This window comes from Mauremys reevesii, linkage group 5, assembly GCF_016161935.1.
Source record: "Mauremys reevesii isolate NIE-2019 linkage group 5, ASM1616193v1, whole genome shotgun sequence".
NCBI lineage: Eukaryota > Metazoa > Chordata > Testudines > Geoemydidae > Mauremys > Mauremys reevesii.
The window spans coordinates 20,995,895-21,017,307 of record NC_052627.1 but is presented as its reverse complement, the minus strand read 5'-3'; the positions used below and the strand labels follow the sequence as shown (position 1 = coordinate 21,017,307).

Below are 21,413 nucleotides of genomic sequence, written 5' to 3'. Positions count from 1 at the left end.
AGTAAGGTTGCTGGGCTATCACATCCCTACTCCCCATTAGCCTCCTTCAGCTCAGCTAATTATGTGCTTGTGCCCAAACAATTCAACCCCATCCCAGTCCTGTCCCACCATACAACCCTTGTCCCCTCTGTTAGTTTGTTCTCATTCCATTCCCCACATTGGGCCCTCACTGCCCCAGCCCACCTTGTAGAACAAAACAAGGGTGTGGTTACAGAGACCACAGGTCATTCCCCCTCTAGAAGCGGGGGGGGGGGGGGGGGCGCTCAGGCCAGCAGACAGATCAGGGAATGGCAGAATGCTGCAGACAGAGGGCTCTGGCTACTGCATTATACCATGCGTAATTAAAAATAGTGCAGTTGTTAAGGCCAAGCGCTCCCTGCCTGGACAGGAAAAACGCAGCCATCTGCTCCACTGTTGCATCCTCTGAGCTGCCTGCAAACTGGCATGGGGAACAGAGAGCAGTCTGAGCAGGGTAGAGCAGCTGCCTTCAAGTTTGGCACCAGAGCAGCACTGATGGCTGGGAGGACTTTCTGCAGAGGAAACCCTGATCAATGACCGCTGGACACCTGAGACACCAGCAAGACCTCAGGAATGCATGTGGGTGAGGTAGGCCGCAGATATGAGTGTCATGCCCAATGCATGACACAGGCATGGCTAGAAGCTCCACATAGTGGTTTGAAATTCAAAGGTTAGCATCTAAAGCATTTGTTGTTTTGTTGTGAACACTTTTTGTAGAAAACAGATGAAGTCTGATTAGTTTAAGGTTTTGTTACAAGGTTGAAACCTCAGATAGGGTTCACCTAAAGATTTGCTAAGGGACAATTTATAGTTCAAGTGAGCCTGGACTAGCATCATTTTGCATTAAAAGACCACTGAAACCATCAGTGCCCCTTTCTCCTGGGTACCAAGCATTGTCCCAGTATATCTGAAGATTGACTCAGTGGGGTTTACACTGCTATGAGCAAGAAGAAAATCATGTCCCTCCTCCTTTTTGTATGTTGAACAGTTAAATATTGAACTATATGGTGCCATCAACATACTTTTCTGTTTAGAGTACAAGCAATTTTGTAACCTATAAGAAACCAATAGGAAAGCAGGATTTCAATTTCCATAATAGGTGTGTAATGCTCATCTCTCTCCAGTGGGGAGGGAGGCCACTCTGCCTCATTGTATTGGGTGGTAGTCCTTGGGCTCCGGTCGCACTAGCCGGGCTGAGCTGAGTCTATGGTTCTGGGCCTGTCTAACAGAGGCAAACAAACAATAATCTGGGTGTGTGTCCCCCCTTTGGGTGGGGCAGTGCCCTGCGTAGTCTCTAGCTCCCAGCCCCTCAGCTGGGGCCGACAGCAATTAACATCCTGAGGCCTTAGGGCAGGGCCGAGCTGATAGCAGGCTGTGGCCTAAGCCTCCGGGCCACGCAGCCAGCAAATACACAGTCTCGGTCGGATGCAGATGAGCACCCACACAGTCTAGGGGCTCGAGAAAGGTGGAGCAAGGGTTCCAATGCCTAGTTCCAGCATGGTCTGGACTTCCTGCTCAACTATTTCGCATGTGTGGCATGGCAATGGCCTTGTGGTCTCTCGCACGACTTCGTCAATATGCTATGCTCGACGAGCGTGGTCTGTCCTGGCTGTGCCAGGAAGATAGTAGGGAATGCCTTCAACAGACTCCAGGCTTGCCTCAGTTGCTCCTCACTCAGGGTGTCCCCCAGTTGTGGTCCTTCCGAGTCAAGTGGGTCTGGGAACTTGGGTCCGGGGTCTGGCTCCGGATGGTACAGGGCAATTAACAGTCCCTCATGCTCCCGCCATGCCTTTAACAAGTTGACAAGCTACATCGGTCGTTTTTTCTTCTGGTTGGGTTGGGACACTTCAAATCTGACCGTCCCGACCTGGCGAATAATTTCATAAGGCCCCTGCCAGCATGCTAGAAGTTACAACTCGGAGGGTAGTAGGAGCAACACCCTTTCGCTGGGATCAAAGGTCCTTCCGTGGACACCCTTGTTATATGTCCGCTCTTGGTCTTTCTGAGCACTCTGCCAGTTCACTCTCTCCAGGTTCCCCACCATGGTTAATTGCTCTTGAAGCTGCTGGACATACTGGAGAAGGCACTGTGATGGAGATGGTGCCCATTCCCAATTTTCCCGCACAAGGTCTAGCAGCCCCATTAGCTACTGACCATGTAACAACTCAAAGGGGGAGAATTTGGTTGATGAGAGGGAGACCTTCCTGAGTGGCCAGTAACAGGGGTGGGATAAGTTGGTCCTACTGGCCAAAATATTTTGGAAGGAACTTGTGCATCATTTCCTTCAGTGTCCAGTTAAAAAACACTCCACAAGCCTGTCCGCCAGGGGGGTGATACACAGAGGTCTTTTTATTCCCAGGAGGCTACAGATTTGGCAAAGGATCTTCAATGTAAAGTTAGTCCCTTGATCTGTCAGAACCTCCCGGGGAAGGCCCACCAGGGCAAAGATTTTCAAGCACTCCATAGCAGTCATTCAGACTGTGATGTTTCAGAGGGGGGAACGCTTCCAGAAATCGTGTGGCATAATCTAAGATCACCAGGATGTATTAGAATTCCATCAGGAGGGCCCACACAAGGTCCATAGTGATCCTCTCAAATGGAGTGCCAACTGCTGGCAACGGAATGAGGGGCACCCTCGGTACTCCTCTTGGGGCTGCTCATTGGCACTCAGGACAGAAGTCACAAAAGTCTTTCACCTCCCTGTGCACTCTGGGCCAGAAGAATTGGACCAGAACTTGTGCTAGGGTTTTCTCAAGGCCCAGGTGTCCAGCTGCTGGGTTGTCAGGGCAAGCCGCAATACTGAACGTCGGTGGCACCGGGGTACCACAAACTGGGCTCAGGCTTCATGTGTCCGAGGCTCACAGGTGGTCTGGTAAAGGCATTCACCGGTGAATTCTGATGATGGTGGGCGATCACTCATTACCAAGTATGATCATCTTCCAGTTATGGGTCCTCAGGTGGCTAATAAGTGCTATTACAATGAGGGCAGATGTTTCCAGGCTCAGCAGAGGCTGTTGACCATGACTGGTCTCCTTCCTCCTGCACCTCTTGTCCTCTTCAACTTGTCGGCGAGCGAGTTCAAAATGCAGGGGACCATCATGTAGGACTTCACTCCATTTTAGTGATCCTGGGCAAGTGTCTCCCAAGTGTCAATGTCAATATTAAACTTTTTTAGGTTGTCCTTCAGCAAGTCCTTATAATGCTTCCATTGTCCACCCATGTTACAATGCCCTTCTTTCATCTGAGAGAACAGGACCTAATGTCTTTCCTTACTATGCAATTGCAATTGCTACCTCTGGCGCCATCAACAGTCTTTGAACCTAAACATTGCTTTAAGCTCATAGGTTGGATTCACAGCAATGAACTAGAGGCTCCATATTCCCGTCCCACCCACTTGGTCCATTCAGTCCTCCCCCATCTCCTCTAAATTAGCGTGACTTTTTGTCCAGAGTGGAGAGGCTGGGATTTATAATTAAATTCCAATCCAAAGTTAATTGAACCAGCACTTACGAGCCCAGTGCACCTCAAGGTGCTTTAAAATCAATACACAAAATACAAAGTGCAAGAAGCATGAGATTTACATGGAACCTTATCTTTTCATCCAGGTTATGTTACATTTAAGACTATTAACTCAGCATCAATAAATCTGGTGGGCAAAGATTTCCAGATTCAGAAAGTTCAAAAAACTAAGGAATATGATTTTAAGGTGTTTATCCTAATTCTTGAAACATCCAGTAAACTGACATCAGATGATCACAAGTAAAACTGAACCTTTCTGTGATGATAACTCAGATTAATTCACCAAAGTCCTTGTGTGTACCTCCTACAAGTCTTCAAAGCAGTTTTACTGTAAAAAAAAAATCAAAGTATTTCACTGAAAACCAGCCCTAGAAATGCATGTGGCTATAAAAGTTAATAAATAATTACTCCCTCATGACACCAGCACTATGGAGAGTTTGTGACTTCCAGTTCTAATTCCGCCAGCAGCATTTCACACACGTTGGAATGGAGAATGTGGCTTAATTTCCAGGAATGCAGGAGAACAATTGAAATAATCCAACCTACTGTAAATTACTACACGGGGTCTAGGAAAGCATGTATGGGTCAGACTGTTGTACTGAAGAGAACAGCAAGAATTTCCTGAGACTGAAGAGTCCTGCTGTCAGATGCAGTGGGTGATACTTTATAGAAAAGGAATACACCTCCTTTACAGACATTGTGCAACTTAAGGCACCAAGGGAAAGAGTCCAAGTTATAAGGTAGAAGTCCCTGAGCCAGTTTTAAGAAGTAATTATCAATCAACAGCAAAAAATGAAAAGCAATGAAGACTTAGGGTAAAATATTCTAAAGCACTTAAGTGCCTGAGTCACTTTTTAAAATAGGGTTTGAGCTTCTAAGTCACTTAAATGCTTTTAAAATGTTTACCCTCAGTATAATAATGTAAATAATTAACTTATGTGTGGCCATGCCTTGGCTTCAAAGAGGTTTATCTACAGAGGAGATACCATCCCTTGCTCAAGATATCTACAGTAAACATACAGTAGAACCTCAGAGTTCCAAACATCTCGGGAATGGAGGTTGTTCATAACTCTGAGATGTTCGTACCTCTGAACAAAACGTTATGGTTGTTCTTTCAAAAGTTTACAGCTGAACATTGACTTAATACAACTTTGAAACTTTACTATGCAGAAGAAGAATGCTGCTTTCCCTTTATTTTTTTAGTAGCTTACATTTAACATAGTGCTGTACTGTATTTGCTTTTTAAATTTTTTTTTGTCTCTGCTGCTGCCTGATTGCATACTTCCAGTTCCAAACATGTGTGGTTGACTGGTCAGTTCATAACTCTGGTGTCCATAACTCTGAGGTTCTACTGTATCGTCTACCAGAATCAGGGCCAAATTCTGCAGTCTTTATGCTAGAAAAATTCCTTTTTCATTTATTTTAGCCCCCGCATTATTAACATAACCTTTGATTGTCACTGTACTATAATTTTAATGCAGATTTTTTTAACTGCTTTTGTTCCCAGTGGTAATTCCTAATTGTATTTCTAAAACAACTATACCTGAGAAGCAGGCCTTGACGTAAACATTTTAGAATAGATTTCCAATTGGACTGAAACAAAAACATAAAAACCCTTTGAGTAAGAACACATGTCTTTACTTCAAAGAGCCAGGTGCTTTAATCTGGGGGTTTCAGAGCTCTCTGTGTATTCTGTGATGAGTAATGTATATTGAAGGCACTAACCATTACAGTAGCATTAACTGTAATAAGTAATTTCTGTGTAACATTCCCTAATGTGCTTTAACATTCTACTATTTCAAATAAAAGTGTGTTAAATCTTACGAGGGAAGCGTTAGTGCACACCAGCAGGGTCTAGATGGATCAATACATACACAACACTAGTGCGGTTTAGAAGTCACACCCCCTTAGTCCATATTACTGCTCCATGGGGACAAGCTCAGGTGCAAGCCACCATTTCCAGTGTTTATGGGATAATGACCAATTTCATTTTTTATTTTGTTCCTATCCAGGGGGATTTATCAGTTAAAATCTTAAATCTGAAGCACTATGAATTTCTTTTTGTTGATTAGCCAGGGCAACTGACGTTAGTGATTCAGTAGGTGGCACCCTCAGTTTGTGCTGGAACCACACTGCACACTATGCTGTTGTATTTTAGATGTCACACAAACAGAAACAGAGCAAGCAGCCATAGGAACCCTCCAGTCCATTGTAAACTCTGTAGCTCATAGGTGGGCCCTATATTCTTGCTGATACTGAAGGAGGATACATTTCTCTAGCTGTGTGAGCAGAAAGGACGGGATGGGGGGCAGCTTCATTATGGGCCCCAATAGTTATTTCTGGTCCTCAGAACATGAAATCTTGCCTCATTTCATCTCTGCCTAAATCTAGACATGCTCGTCTCCTTCAGTCTCTCCTAACAAACCCACTTTCCCCACAAGGCCTATAAACCCTAATCTTTTCCTCTTGGAAGCTGTGCCCCTGCCCATGAGGGTGGGAAAGTGAATAGAGAAGAAAAAAAAAAAACAGGGTAACCCTCACAATGCATCAGCAACTACATTGTTTCATGCCTCTAGCCTCCATTTTCCCAGCCCCCTTTTCCTAAGATGGTGTTTGTCTTCTTCCCCCAAGTGTCTCAACATTATATTTTAATCACCTCAGGGCAGCAACACTGCTATCTTTAATTTGTCACATATGTATGTGAAGCAACAGAAATAGCTGTTGATAATGGCATAGGCACAGCTAAAGGAGCATTAGTTTTATGAGCTTTGATGCAGGGCCTATCCTCACTGCTATTTTAGCAAGCTAGCAGGCAGGGACGGCTCCAGGCCCCAGCACGCCAAGCACGTGCTTGGGGCAGCATGCCGTGGGGGGCGCTCTGCCGGTCGCCGGGAGGGCGGCGGGCGGCTCCAGTGGACCTCCCACAGGCGTCCCTGCGGAGGGTCCGCTGGTCCCGCGGCTCCGGTGGACCTCCCGCAGGCACACGGGAGGAGAGGAGAGTGCTCAGGGGTCAATTTATTGCATCTAGACTAGTAGTATAAACATACCCTTAAGAGTCCTACCCCTCCCAGGTGGACAATGTCCAAAGATAAAGGAACAAAAACTCTTCCACCCTGCCTGGGCTTAGTTCCCTGCAGACTCATTACCTTACTGTCAGGCTCCGCAGAGTTCAGTCTCCCTATCTTACTGAGCGCTGCAGCTGTCTCCTCAAAGACCCAGCTTTTCCTGAGCTGCTGACCAACAGGGCTTCTTTCTCCCCTACCTGCTTCAGGAGTCTTTTTTTTTTTTTTTTTTGTGCCAGCTACCCTGATCTATCAGGGACAGTCCCACACTACAAACACCTTCCTACAAGCCTCACCACAATTCCTTTCCCAAAAAGGAAACCCCCCCCCTTTTCTTCTTCTTCTGCATCTCCTTCCCCCTATTGTCCTGCAATCCTTCCCTTATAGGAAGCCTGGCCTGGATCTTCCCAGCTGGGTCTAATCCTTCATTGCCTCTCCACTCCAGGTGCCACAGAATGTGCTAACTGAGCTTCCTGGCTCCCCCCTCACCCTGTCACTGCCACTGGTGTTTATACACCCCATCCCAGGTCCCCACTTGACTGTGGCATCTAGGCACTGCCCCAAATAGTAATCAATGTGCTCAGGCAGCAGCAGACTCCACTGTTCTACAAATTTGTTCTGCAAAATCAGGATCTCTTGAAAAATTGAGATCCCACTTCAGCAAATCCCAGAAGCAGTTTCTGTGGTTGGATGCAGTCATGGCAATTTGTTTTGCTGACAGCCTAGCTAGTGTGGTTAATGGGTTTCTTTTACTCTTGCATAACTTTTATGTAACAATACACTGGAGGCGTGGCAACATCCCAGCATTGCACGCTCCCTGCCTGTGACTTTCTGCTGCATTAGCAGGATTGTTCATGTTGTTCAGATAAAAGGGAATAGGGCTGGACTGTGGGAAATTAGTGATAAGCCTCAAAATACATAAAAAACAAACCAAAGGTGATTAAGACATTATTTTTAAGCACATAAAACATTCACAGAGGCAGAGTCTGTACGAGGTAGGGAGAGGAGGGGTCAGTTCATACATGCTCAGATGATTCTGTTTGGAAAACTTAGTGTAAACACGACAGAAAAGGAAACCTGAATCCAGTTCCAGCCTCCCATACATAAACGCTGCAAAGCTCTCTGGAGAGTTTGCTGCAGAGCTACTTCTAGCTACTGCTCTAACCAAGGGGCATAGCCATCTCCCATCGCTTGTCTCCAGGAAGTGATTTGGTAAGTATTTGTTCTTGTTTGTATTAAAGGATGGGCTGGGGAAAAGTCATTTCTATGCTCTCATCTGTCTCCTTGTTGCTGAGAAGTGGTGCTGGGTGGGGCATGGAGAACTTGGCCTGTTTAAATTTCTATTGAATAATCTTATGGAAGATCCTGGATTGATTATATGATACAATAAATAAGCAGCCCTCTCTTTCTCAATGATCTCTTGCCCCACTGCTGCTGCTACTCAATGTGACACATAAGGAGTGTGTAGAACAAACTGATAGTGGCAGGGGATGGACTGGATGATCTAATAGTCTTTTCTCACTGCAATATCTCTGAATGTAGTGTATGTGGTGACAGGGGGAAGAGGGAGATTCTGGTGGGGGGAGCATGAAGCAGATGGGGAATAGCTGTTCCAAACAATTCCCAGACGGGAACAGAGCAGCACAGCGGTGAACTCCAGCGAGAGCTCTGCAAAGATATAAGATAAATAGCATTTGCAGGTACACACACACGCACAGAATTCAGTCTCAATCTGAAAATGTAGCAATAGCAGCTAACAGAAATCCCTGGCTCCAGAGGATGATTCAGCATTCTGAAATGATACAAGCAGCTGTCTGCTCCTTGATCGCTCAGCAGGCCTGATATCCAGGAAACAGCACAGGGCAGAGAGGCACTGGGCGAATGAGGTGTAGTTCCTCGCATCCCAGAAGAGGTGGCTCCAATCTCTTGCTCCACCTCTCCCTTAGCAAAGAGACTCACCCTGCTGCTGAGTAGGTACAAAAGGAAGGGAATTTAAATCCTCAAAAACACAAATCTGAGCCAATTGAGTTGCCAAAAATTATGTATCTCTATGTTACAGTTTATCAGGCTGGTTTATAGGCACTGTACTAAGAGTCGGGAGGCCTGGGTTCTATTCCCAGCTTGTTCTGTGGGTTTGAGCCGATCACCCCATCTCTCAGTGTCTCATCTTTCCGATCTGTAAAATTAACCACTCTTATAAAGTACACTGAAACCTTCGATGCAAAGTATATCGGAGCTAAAGGATTCCTTATTCATTCTTATGTTGATCTCACATCCAAGATCAGGGACCCATCGTGCTAGGCGCTATATGGACATACAGGAAGACAGGCCTAGACTGAAGGGCTTACAATTTAATAAAAGACAAGACCTGATAAGTGGGTGTAACAAACAAACCAAAGCAGGGAATAGGGGTGGGAGAACTTGGGTAACTGGAATAGGAACATGTGGTTGTGTACAATAGTTATGTGTACCTCTGGATGGCCTTGGGTCTTTTTTAATTATAAGGTAAATGTAAGTAAATACATTGAGACTATAGCAACAATCTGCCCAGTATGCCCCGAAGTGTGAGGCACCACGCAAACAATGGCAATGGGGAGCACAGTCTGGGAGGAGCTAGAGAGAATGATGAGATTCCCAGCTGCCCCTTGATCCTGCTGGGAATGTACACTGCACCTAAACATTTCTACACACTTTACCCATCATAATTTCCACTGCAGATAGTTGACTCAAAACAAATCAATAGCCACGTTAACTATAAATGCTTCCAATGTCTGTATTTTGGAGTGAGCGCAAATGAGTCTCCAAGCCTGGGTCAACAAACTCACTGGTGCTCTAAAAATAACTGTGTAGACAGTACTTGGAAGCTGGAGCTCTGAAGCCTTGAGAGGGGAGTGGGCTTCAGAGTCCGATCTCCAGCCCTATCTGCAACTTCAAAGGGCTGTCTATACAGCTATTTATTTAGAGTACTAGCACGAGCCCCGCTGGACCACGTCTGTCATCCTGGGTTCTCACTCGCTCTGAAATGCCAATGTCTGCTGTGTAGACATACCCTTAGGGGTTGATTGTCCCTCACCTTTGAACAGGTGATGGTGAGGGAATCAGATGAGAGAGGGTCACACCAAGAAGCTTTTCTGCATCCTGTACAAGAGCCAGGGACAACTGCAGTCCGTGCCTTTGGTGGACTAGTGACTGATTCCTTCATGTCCTGCCGCAGCATCTTTACTAGCCTACAGAACTTGCCAGCAGCGGAGATGGGGAGCAGGCTGGAAAGTGCTAACATGCAGTACAGGCTGTTCACTCCCACCACTTGCACTGGGGAGTGAGTGAAGAATCAGTCTCTCCTAGAGCTTTCCCTGCAGTCATGTGACTCCACACCACAGCATTGTAATTTACACATTCTGATCCCTAGAGAGCTACTGTGCCGAAATCAAAGTTAAACAAGATGAGTTGGACCTTGAAAGTTACTGTCTTCCTAAACATCTAGACACCGTTTCCCCCCCCCCCTTTTAAATTTAAATACCAGGCAGCTATTCGCAACCAAAACCCTTCTCACCCTTGCCTTTTCTTTGCAGATAAGTTATGAAGCTGTCGGTTCTTGGTGCAACAGGTCAGTCCGGTCAGTTTCTGGTCTCACAAGCGCTACAGCAAGGCCATGAAGTGACAGCACTTGTGCGGAATGTCACCAAACTGACTGTTCAACATAAAAATTTGAAGGTACTTCATTACGTAAATACTAAGCAGATAATAGTTTGCTATATGAGGCCAAGGTTTGCTGATGTGACTAGTGATTTGGGGTACCTCAACTTGACACTTTAGAGGGGCCTGATTTTCAGAGGGTGGGCGCTCAGCACGTTCTAAAAATTGTGGTCATTTTAATGTGTCTCAAGTCAGGCAACCAATAATGCAAGCAATGAGGACCAGTAATTTTTTTTTATCTTGGCCTAAATATATTCTATATCTATCTACTGTACTTATATTGCCTATGGATCTGATCCAAAACCTATTGAATTCAATTGGAGTCTCTCCATTGGATTCTATAGGCTTTGGATCAGCTTCTACATAGCTATTGTAACTCAGGTTGGGCAAATGATTCTACACAAACATGTCAGCATGGCCAATGGCATCTAAATTATTTGTGGCATGTGATCTCCAATAACCAGATACAGCACCTGCAGATTCCTGCCCTACTAGAAATTCCCACTGTATTTTCTGAGCCGATATCTCTACGATCCCAGGAGATTTTATGTCATATGCTATTTTTATGCACACCCCAGCTGCAGTTTGGGTCTGGGAATTGAAAGGGTGGAATTGCCAAAGGCTCTGTTCCTGCAGAGTGCTGATTTTAGTGGGATTTGAGAGCAATCAGCAGAGCTCAAGAGATGCTCAAAGCTTGCCGGAATGGGGTCTAACTGCCTCAGAGAAGAGCTTCACCAGACACCTCGACTGGACTTCTTATGACCCTGGAGAAGAGAGCATTGACTTTGGACCAGGCAAACAAAGAAGTGAACACATCCTTGAAGACTTGGTCCTCCCTAGAGCCTGAGCTAGTATCATTAGTCTGTGGGGCTGGGAGGCACTGAACTCCAGTGCAGTCCAGTGTATTAGGCAGTGGACTGGGAGTTAGGCTCTCTCAGTTCTATTCTCAGCTCTGCCACTGAGGTGCTGAGTAAACCTGGGCAAGTCACTTCATCACGCTGTGCCTCAGGAGAAGGAAATGTTGATGGGTATGGTGAGGAGAGAAGTATTGACCAGATTATGATATTATTAAATCTTTTTAGGTGGTGGAAGCAAACATCTTTTCAGCAGAACAGTTGTCGGGACATTTTCAAGGTCAAGATGCTGTCATTTCCTGCTTGGGCTTCCCCTACAAGATCTTCTCAGCAATTTCAGGATACACAGATTCAATGGAAGCGATAGTGGCTGCCATGCGGCTAGCCAAAGTGAACCGTGTAATAACCATGACATCATGGTACACTTCCCGTGAGTACAGTAACCAGCGGATTGTTCAAGTGCATCCTTCTAAACATTGGCTCGAGAAAGAATGAGGCAGGAGGAGGGGTAACCATTGTCTACTGGGTAAAGGGGATTTTGGTGTCTGAGATTCCTGAGAACCTTGAACTGAAAATTAAAAGTCTCAATACTGAAGGAAAGGACAAGCAGTTCTGTTGTTGAGCAGGGATAACATTTTCAGAAGCCATAATTGACCTAACCTCCTATATTGCCTTGCAAGCCAATAGGACTTAGGCTGTTAAGTCTCTTTATTATTTGTATTGCTTAGGATCCCTGGTCATAGACCAGGAGCACATTGTGCTAGGTATTGTACACACAACAAAAAAATGGTCCCTGTCTCAAGGGGCTTAGAATCTAAGTAAGAGGCCTTTGAAAAATTTCCCCATATCCCTTCTTGTTGGATTTCTAAGCAGAACCCACTAAAATTCCCAAAAGTCCTGCATACAGCCTGGGATAGCTTCTTCAGAGGCTGTCTTGGCTTCATTTTTTCCAAAACCCTCCAATCCTATCCAGAATAGGACAAGGATCACGATAAATTACGCTGCATTTCATGTGACTGGATGATATATCCTGCCTGGTGCATTTACAAATAGAGCTCAAAATTTGATGAACCACTTTTACAGTTCTACAGGCCAGCCTCATTTGATGGAAGATGCTGATATAGTAGGTGTTACAGTGCCTAGGCCCAAAGTGTTTGCCATGCTTATCTACAATTCCTTCATTTTATTAGCTAGTTAAATAGCTAAACACTGGAAAACGCCTTTCTTTTTACTTTTGTTAAAAAAGTGTTTTTTAAATCTGTAGGACAACATAGACTAAGGTCTGCTGGAAATTCTCCCTAAGCTTCCTGGTTCCCTCCTGCAATCTCTTTCCCTACAGACTTGCCCTCCCCTTAGTAATGCATACCTCTGCCCTTACTATAGTGAATCAAACTCCCAAAGAGTTTCCTGTGCTTCATAAGGAACTCCTCTGGGTTTACCTTGTGAAGAACCTCTGGGTCTACCTTCCCTCTCTGGGTCTACCTTCCCCCTTCTGTCCCAAGACCTAGACCAGGAATTCTGTGAGAAGAGTGAAAAGAATGTCTCTTTCCTTACAGCTGAGTCTGGACAGAATGCTCCACTGATGGTGCGTTTTCTCCTCCTGCCACTCATCAGAAGTGTGCTTACCAACATGAATCAGATGGAGAACTACTTAGAGAAGGAGTGCAGTGACCTCAGCTGGACGGTAGTGAGGCCACCAGGACTTCAAAATGTTCCAGCCACAGGTAAAGGAACTAGGGTAGCAGCATCAACTGTGAGAAAGCTTTGATGACTGTATAACCAGTAAGTAATATGATGGCCTTATGGGTGACGAAGATATCCACTCATTGCCTACTGTCCTTATTTTGAATAGATGTTAAGCACCTCCTGCAGCAGATGTTGATTGGCCTTGATTCTGACTACGTTTGTATTTGTATTATGGTAGCACTTAGGAGGCAGAGTCATGGCCCAAGACTCTATTGTGCAAGGTGCTGTACAAACACAGAACAAAAAGACACTCCCTGCCCCCAAGAGCTTACCTTTGGAGTTGAGACCACTCAATATTTTGCAAGATCTGTTAGTTGGCTTGAGGGGAATTGGTAGAGCTATCTGGAAAAGAGTGCAGAGTGACATCTAGCCAGTACCGTTAATTATTTACAGGTGACCCAAACTATTTAAAACAGAAAGCACAAAAAGGAAAGTATTAAATGGATTTGAAAATAAATGTTTCCAATATAGGGGTATCAGTTATATGTTAACGACATCATTTAGCCAATGTTTCCAGAGACTGATATAGCAAAGCTTTACTAACCAAGGACCTGATCCAGTGCCCATTTAAGTCAGTGGAAAAACTTTGAGGGGCATTAGACCAGGCTCAAGGATAATAAGTGGAAAAAACATTGAATTGAAGGAACACTATCAAAGAATAGGCAGGCCCCAAATTTGCCCTACCTGTTACTTACTTCATGCCATGCATGCAGCAAAATCAAGCCCTGTTGAGTTCAGTTTTCCATTCTAGTGTGAAGGTAGAGCTCTTGTTAATTTCATTTTACCATGACTGCAACGGATAAAGCTGTGTGAAATCCAGGGAGCTCAGCGGAGTTCAGACAAATCCCTTTTAGGCTTCATTTCATGTAAGGTAGCACCCTCTCCTTGTTTGAATTTTGTGAACCGAACATTCCAAAGCAAAGCTCATCTCTAATTGACAATTTTCTGCTGCTTTGACTCATACTATCACTTTTCCCAGGGCTTTCCTCTATGCCAGGAGTGGGCAAACTTTTTGGCCTGAGGGCCACATTGGGTTTCTGAAATTGTATGGAGGGCTGGTTAGGGGAGGCTGTGCCTCCCCAAACATCCAGGAGTGGCCCAGCCCCTGACCTCTATCCAACCCCCCCCTGCTTCTCACCCCCTGACTGCCCCCCCCGGGACCCTTGCTCCATCCACCCATCCATATCCCCTGACTGGCCCCAGACCCCCCCACCCCTGACTGCCCTCTGCCCCCAATCAACCCCCCTGTTTGTCACCCTCTGACCACCCCGACCCCTATCCACACTCCTGCCCCCTGACCACCACCCAGAACTCCCCTGCCCTCTATCCAACACCCCCTGCTCCCTTATCGCGCTGCCTGGAGCACCGGTGGCTGGCGGCATTACAGCCGTGCTGCCCAAAGCACCAGGACAGGCAGCCGCGCCGCCCGGCTGGAGCCAGCCACGCCACCACGTAGCACAGAGCACCGGGTCAGGCCGGGCTCTGCAGCTGCGCTGCCCGGCAAGAGATCGCAGCCCCACCGCCCAGAGCGTTGCAGTGGTGGCGGAGTGAGCTGAGGCTGTGGGGCGTGGGGCTAGCCTCCCTGGCCAGGAGCTCAGGGGCCAGGCAGGAGGGTCCCGTGGGATGGATGTGGCCCCTGGGCCATAGTTTGCCCACCTCTGCTCTATGCCCAGGTTTGTCCATACTCACACCAGGGACAGAGAGACTGAGAAACCTCAGTGCATGTTTTCGTCATTCTCACCAGAGTTTGTAACTAACAGTTTTGCCTTGATTCATTTTTTGTTAAGAATGTTTTTGCCCTGCTGTGTAACTCATATTTTGTAATTGTACTCACACTCGTCCCAGTCAGAATCATACAAGTGACAATTTTGCATGTATAGTCACACTAGCATCCATATATGTCACAATCACACTGTGAGGTATCTGAACACACAGTCGATCACGTACATGTAAGTGCTCTGGTGTGTGCTGTAGGCTTACGATTGTTTGTGAATTTTTACACACATAACTGGGCTTCTGTTTTTGAATATATGGTCCTAAACGTCTTTCAGTATAGCAGTAAAGCCCCTCAGGGCCTTACATTCTTCAGATCCTGTGAAGGATACAGACCCCAGATTAGCAAATCTTTGTGTTTTTAATTGAAAACCCTATTTATCGTATTAATAAAATAAAACACCTGTAAACCCCAACCTTCAACACTTACACATTTTACACCCATGAGTAATCCTGTTGCAGTTGCTAGCATTAATCCCATGAGTAAAGTTCCACATGTACTTAAGTGTTTGCAGGATCAAGGGCTTAGATCCCAATCCTGGGAGTTACTGAGCTGCTCCTAGGAGGTACTGAGCATCCTGGACTCTTAACAAAGTCAGTAGTCAGAACTAAGAGTGCTCAGCACCTTGTGGGAGTAGTTACCATCTTACAGGATCAGGCCTCCAGTTATTCACAGAACACTTGTGGTTAATTTTATAAGACTAGCAGCAGGAGTTAATTCTTAAAGAAAAAAAATTGGATATTAGAGGACTGATAGTATATTAACAAGCAAAGCTGTTTTGCTGGGGATAATCCCAGTGGTTTAAAAAGATTAAACTGCTCCATGATCAAATAAAGTGTACCCTCCAGAAATTCATGGAATTAATTGTTTTCCTGTGATCATTGTAAATGAGTTAGAAAAATAATGTCAGCATTATCTGTGAGGCGTCATATTAGTTTAATAAACTAACAAAGACCTTTGTTGCAAAAAGGAAAAAAAAATGTTGGGATAATAGATCTCACTGCATTCTTGCAGGATAGTAAAATCCACAGCAAACGATTATTAATGATCATTTATTTTAATTAAGTCCTCCCCACTGATCCCCAGAGCTGGAGTTTGTCAAACACTGGTTGTTAAAAGTCATTGTACATGGTAGTTCTATACAGTCCTTTGTGAGCACAATGGAAACAAGAGGGGGCTAGAACAAGGTATCTCCCCATGTGGACTTTATTGCTGGGGTGCACCCTCATTTTTAGTAAAGATTATTGTTATCAAAACAATGGAGTTTACTGTACTTAAATGTAAAATCTAATTTCGCTTGAACCTGTCACAGACCTGGGATCTTGGGCTGATCAGTGTAAAGGCAAAAGCTCTTGACCCTCTAGCTAAGGGGTGGGCAAACTACAGCCTGGGGGCAACATCTGACCCTTCAGACATTTTAATTTGGCCCATGAGCTCCTGCCAGGGAACGGGGTCCGGGGCTTGCCCTGCTCCGGCACTCCAGCCGGGGGCTTGCCCTACTCCACACAGCTCCCGGAAGCAGTGGCATGTCTCCCCTCTGGCTCCAATGTGTAGGGGCAGCCAAGGGGTTCCACACACTGCCCCTGCCCCAAGCGCCACCCCTGCAGCTCCCATTGGCCAAGAACCATGGCCAATGGGAGCTGCAGGGACGGTGCCTGCGGACAGGACAGCGCGCCGAGCCACCTGGCTGCGCCTCTGCATAGGAGCTGGAGCGGGGGACATGCTTCTGCTTCCGGGAGCTTCTATTTGAATCTGAGCTCATCTCTCCCAGGACCTCAGCCTCAACTTAAATTCCCCATTTAAAAATGAACATGTTTATGTTTACTCATCAAGCCAAATGCTATCAGGAAACAAGTTTATGTTATAACATTTCCCTTGAGGTTTCTCAGCACCTTAATGTTCACAGCTAGCACCTGATAATTTCCTGTCAGACCACAGTATATTACAAGAAACTCCTCCAGTTTAGGAAATTTATTTTTTTTAAACCCACACTCTTTTCCAGGAAGACACGTTGGTAGTTCAAGAAGAAACACCTTTAAGAGGGTGATGTTAAATGCATATTGAAAAAACAATATTCCTATACGGATGCACCATGGACTAAAAAAGAACAGATGTTCATAAATCTGCACTTTGTGGACAGGGGCGGCTCTAGACATTTCGCCGCCCCAAGGAGGGCGGCATGCCGCGGGGGGCGCTCTGCCGGTCGCCAGGAGGGCGGCAGGCGGCTCTGGTGGACCTCCCGCAGGCATGCCTGCGGAGGGTCCGGTGGTCCCGCGACTTTGGTGGACCACCGGAGCCACGGGACCAGCGGACCCTCCACAGACACGCCTGTGGGAGGTCCACTGGAGCCGCCTGCCACCCTCCCGGCGACCGGCAGAGCACCCCCCGCAGCATGCCGCCCCAAGCATGCGCTTGGCGTGCTGGGGCCTGGAGCCGCCCCTGTTTGTGGAGAACATCCAGCACTTCATGGAGAACATTGGGAGCTGTATTTTGAAAGCAATGGGCACTAAACACTTATGAAAATTTGGCCACTTCTTTTTGGTGCTGAAGTGGTACTGAACTCTTCTGAAAATCTGGCTCAGAATATAGAACAGCAGAAGCTCTTTGGTTCTGTCATAGCTATGACTCTCTCTCTGTCTGGGGGAGATTGTAAAACCAGATGGTAACTTTTTATACCATATCAGTTTATAAACCTGATACATTTGATGCATCCAGAGTATGTCAACTGGCTTCAGTATTGTGACTCTGGATTTACACTGGCATAACTGTGAGCAGAATTTGGCTTCCATTTTTACAATAAAAAATGAGAAGGAAAAATAAATGAGTTGGAGTCTTAACAAAAATTCCCTTGCAGGGTAGACACTTGTCAAAAACACTGTTTACCTGCTGTACGCTGTTTCTTAGCCAAAAACAGCTAATACATTCTCTCTGCAACGCTGAACAATGTTTTATTACTGGGAAATGTTGCCACTCCCACCTTCCTCGCTCCACCATAAAACAGTAACAAGACCCATTATAAACATTTGTCAAACTTCCAAGGAGATTTTAATAGGCTTTTCTGGAGGGAGGTTAGGTAATGATGTGCTGCAGGCAAATAATATTATGTATGGAATAATTGTTGATCCTGGGGTAAGGTGAGGCAGAACCTGCTTCAGAGTGGCTCATTACTTTATAAATAATACAGACTGGTTGTTATAGAATAGACCTCCAGCCTGATTTACAGTACAAATAAATAAATGATAGTGATATAGATACTACTAATAATATGGCAAATACTACGGTAATGTTATTTAAAAGTTGTTATTTTTCAGACTTTATTTTAAGAAATTTAAATGAGTACAAGTGCAGTAAGGAAGTCAACTGAAAATGAGCAAAATTTCTTCTTAACGTACTACAAGGCTAAAGAATCCTATATACAAGCAAAAAATAGCTTGATAGTAACATATTAGACAAGGTGATTACTTACCACACTGGGTGCATTCATTATTGCTATTTAATAGATCTCTTCAGCCAGGCCTCAGCTGGTGAAAATCGGTAGAGCTCCTGTGACTTCAATCAGTGTTCACTGGCTGAGGATCTTGCCTCTTAGGTGGCTACCTGAAGGTTAAGCAGGGTTTGTAACAGGAAGAAAAAGAGAGAGAGAAGATAGAGAAAAGAAGACATAAAGAGAGTGATAGAAGTCTTTGGGGAAGGGAAAGAGGGAGCTGATGTAGCTACACCTAGACTATCACATAATATCTCGTAGAAGTCCTTGAAGTTATTTAGTTACCTAAATTCTCAACCTTTTTCTTTCTGAGGCCCTCTCAACATGCTCTAAAAACTCCATGGCCTACCTGTGCCATAACAACTGTTTTTCTGCATATAAAAGGCAGGGCCAGCTAAAGTGGTGGCAAGCAGGGAAATTGCCTGGGGCCCACATCACAGGGGGCTCGGTGAAGCTAAGTTGCTCAGGCTTTGGATTCAGCCCTGGGTGGTGGGGATTGGAACCCCAGGCTTCAGCCCCATGCAGTGGGGCTTCGGCTTCCTGCCCTGGGCTACAGCATGTCTAATGTCAGCCCTGCTTGGCAGACCCCCTGAAACCTGCTCGGGGGCCCCGGATCTCTGGTTGAGAACCACTGACCTAAGCAACTGGCAATACTTAAGAGTGGCCACTATATTTCCTGATTTGTCAAAGATACAAAATAGTACCTTTCTATATCTATTGCTTAAAATTAACTTGATATTTCATACCCCATTGGGGTTGAGCAGGTGAGAATCAATTGAAATGTAATGTTTTGACTCTGCAATTCTGGTTTTTCCACCCACTGTTCATATCAGTTTATATTTTTCTCCTACAGACAAAGAAATCCTGACTCACGAAGGCTATTTCGTTCCTGATCCAAATGGTTACCCAGTAACCAACTCAGTGGCAAGAGGGGATGTAGCTCGCTTCATGCTGTCTCTCCTCAACAGTAACGAATGGCTAAAAAAAGGAGTGGCAATGTGTACAAACTAGAGGTTGTATTTTTCTTTGGCAGGATAACATAAGTATCAACCCCAAAGCAGCGGCAAAGAACTTTCAAGCACTTATGACACAAGATAGACTTTTTAAAAAGACAATTTTATTAAGGCAAAAATTACAATAAAATAGTAACATACTATATCATACATTACATATTCAGGAGCAAGTTAATATTCAAAGAACCTGGCTAAAGAAGTTGCAGTTTGTTTGAATCTTCATTTGTCTTGTCACAAAAGAATAATTTTCACTCATGATCCTCAGAGGAGATAAGCACCAATAATTCCCTCTGAAGTCAAGGAGAGCTTTGGGTGTTCCACATCTCCATTAAATTCGGCCCTAAATGTTTTCTATAGTTATCAAATGCCTCAGGTTTGCTCTACCATATAACCACTCACAAAAGACATTTACTGCTTCAGGTACTCCATCACCACAAATGTTAGGACTGATTCTCTTCTCACAGTGGCTTGACAGCAGTGTAACGGCACTGGAGGTGCTCTTGATTTACACTAGTGTAAGTGAGAGGAGAATCCAGCCCATAATTACTTTTTTGTACCTAGGATGTTAGCCTCCTAACTATGTTGTTTATTCTACTCTTCAGCTAAAAGACAGTATCCTAGGAAATCTAAATATATGAACAGTGAGCTACAAACTTCTTGTAGATTTAGGAGTTGAAGGTCATGTCATTAATTCACATCAGCACACAACCATTTGTCAGGTCTGGTTAAATAGCTGCTTAGCGGTGTCCCTCAGCTCTTTTTAAGGGAAGCCTTTCTAGGATAGAAGCAGCAAAGAATCCTGTGGCACCTTATAGACTAACAGATGTTTTGCAGCATGAGCTTTCGTGGGTGAATACCCACTTCTTCTGCCACTGCACTTCATGATGATTTCCATTTCCATCATATAAATGCAATGCCTTGCATGCATGGTGTCAAGTATCAGAGGGTAGGGGTCTGAGTCTGGTTCTGTAGAAAGAAGAAGCAAAGAATCCTATCCTTACTAACAGACAGATTTTTGCAGCATGCTGTGGGTGAATTTCCACTTCTCATACATAATCAAGGCAGCATTGTATCTTCAAATATAGGGGAACAGATTTGATACGTTTATATTGAATCTTACAGGGTTTTTAAACCAGTTGATTGTTCTTAATGACACTGTGCCTTGCTGTATTCTGGTTTTTAAGTTGAAAGTCTTTTTCTATTATTACTTAATGTTGCAAATTTTACTAGTTAATATCCTCCTATCTTTGATATTGTTAGAACCAGCACTGACCTCAATGTCAAAATACCAGTGATTGGACTATGGATAAGAATTGCTATTCACAACTGAATATACCCTGCCACCAGAGCAGACATGTTTGATAATGCTATGCCCAAACAACCCAGCGTGGACATGCTGCTGCCTCCTCAGTGCAGGTTCCTTAAACCTTTCTGTCCAGCTGTCCAGGTTCCCAACCACCTTCTTCCTCAGTGCAAGCTCCCTTTTCCACCCTTCCCTCTGCCAGGGCCGGCTCCAGGTTTTTTGCCACCACCGAAGCAAAAAAAAAACACAACGGAGTGCCGCTCCTTAAAAAGTGCTGCCCCTTGAAAAGTGCCTCCCCAAGCACATGCTTGGAATGCTGGTGCCTAGAGCCGGCCCTGCAAGGTTTCCCACATTACCACCACCCAAACCTCCAGCCTTCATCCTCCTTCCACACCCAGTGCAAGTCGATAGTTATCTTCATTACCTCTAATCACACATTAAGTACTGGCCCTTATTGCTGGGAACCTCTGTCAATGGTGGACTCATTCCCAACTCCCTGGTCTATAGTGCTGGCAGCCGTTCACTTCCTCTTTAAAGACCTGATCTGCTGGGTGCTTTGGAGTTGATAGTACTCAGTTTTTCCCAGGAGCTGCACAGTATCTCACAGGATAAAATCCTTAATAGGGCATCAGTTAGCCATGACCCTAACAGAGAACTTACACCTTTTTATAGTCACCTTGGGTAACTGCACCTTCTCTGACAGTGTAAGGACTGTCATGAATGCTGTGAAAACCAAAAGAACACAAGGTCTATCTTACAAAAACATATGAGGTCATTCAAAGGAAAGTGATTGGTTCAACTTCGTTTTTATCCAGATGTCTGGTTTTGAATGCTTTTTGGTGACTACTTTCAGAGTATGGTTATTATTGTGAATATCAGTGTTTTTTCTTATTCCTATCTCAGTTAACTGTACATGTTCTCAAAGCAGCCCAGCCAGCCTGGGC

The 21,413-nt window shown here is 45.1% G+C and overlaps 1 protein-coding gene and 1 long non-coding RNA gene across 2 annotated transcripts; one reads left to right on the top strand and one right to left on the bottom strand.

Moving 5' to 3' along the window:
• The first annotated feature begins 7,435 nt into the window (after window positions 1–7,435).
• On the top strand, window positions 7,436–19,943 carry LOC120406254 (uncharacterized protein At2g34460, chloroplastic-like). Its single transcript, XM_039540791.1, has 5 exons — window positions 7,436–7,811; window positions 10,172–10,313; window positions 11,378–11,579; window positions 12,706–12,873; window positions 19,007–19,943. The coding sequence occupies exons 2-5, from the start codon at window positions 10,179–10,181 to the stop codon at window positions 19,162–19,164; spliced, it is 663 nt and encodes a 220-aa protein (XP_039396725.1). The 5' UTR covers window positions 7,436–7,811; window positions 10,172–10,178; the 3' UTR covers window positions 19,165–19,943.
• LOC120406256 lies at window positions 10,169–14,709 on the bottom strand. The gene is made up of 4 exons (XR_005599167.1): window positions 14,637–14,709; window positions 13,591–13,685; window positions 13,168–13,237; window positions 10,169–10,290 (listed from the first exon to the last, which is right to left on the bottom strand). It is a non-coding gene; the product is annotated as an uncharacterized LOC120406256 (long non-coding RNA).
• Window positions 19,944–21,413: the final 1,470 nt, after the last annotated feature.

Coding starts and splice junctions, on each gene's coding strand:
- LOC120406254 (XM_039540791.1), top strand. CDS start 10,179: ATGAAGCTGTCGGTTCTTGGTGCAACAGGTCAGTCCGGTCAGTTTCTG. Junction 10,314..11,377: donor TTCAACATAAAAATTTGAAG/GTACTTCATTAC, acceptor AAATCTTTTTAG/GTGGTGGAAGCAAACATCTT. Junction 12,874..19,006: donor TCAAAATGTTCCAGCCACAG/GTAAAGGAACTA, acceptor TTTCTCCTACAG/ACAAAGAAATCCTGACTCAC.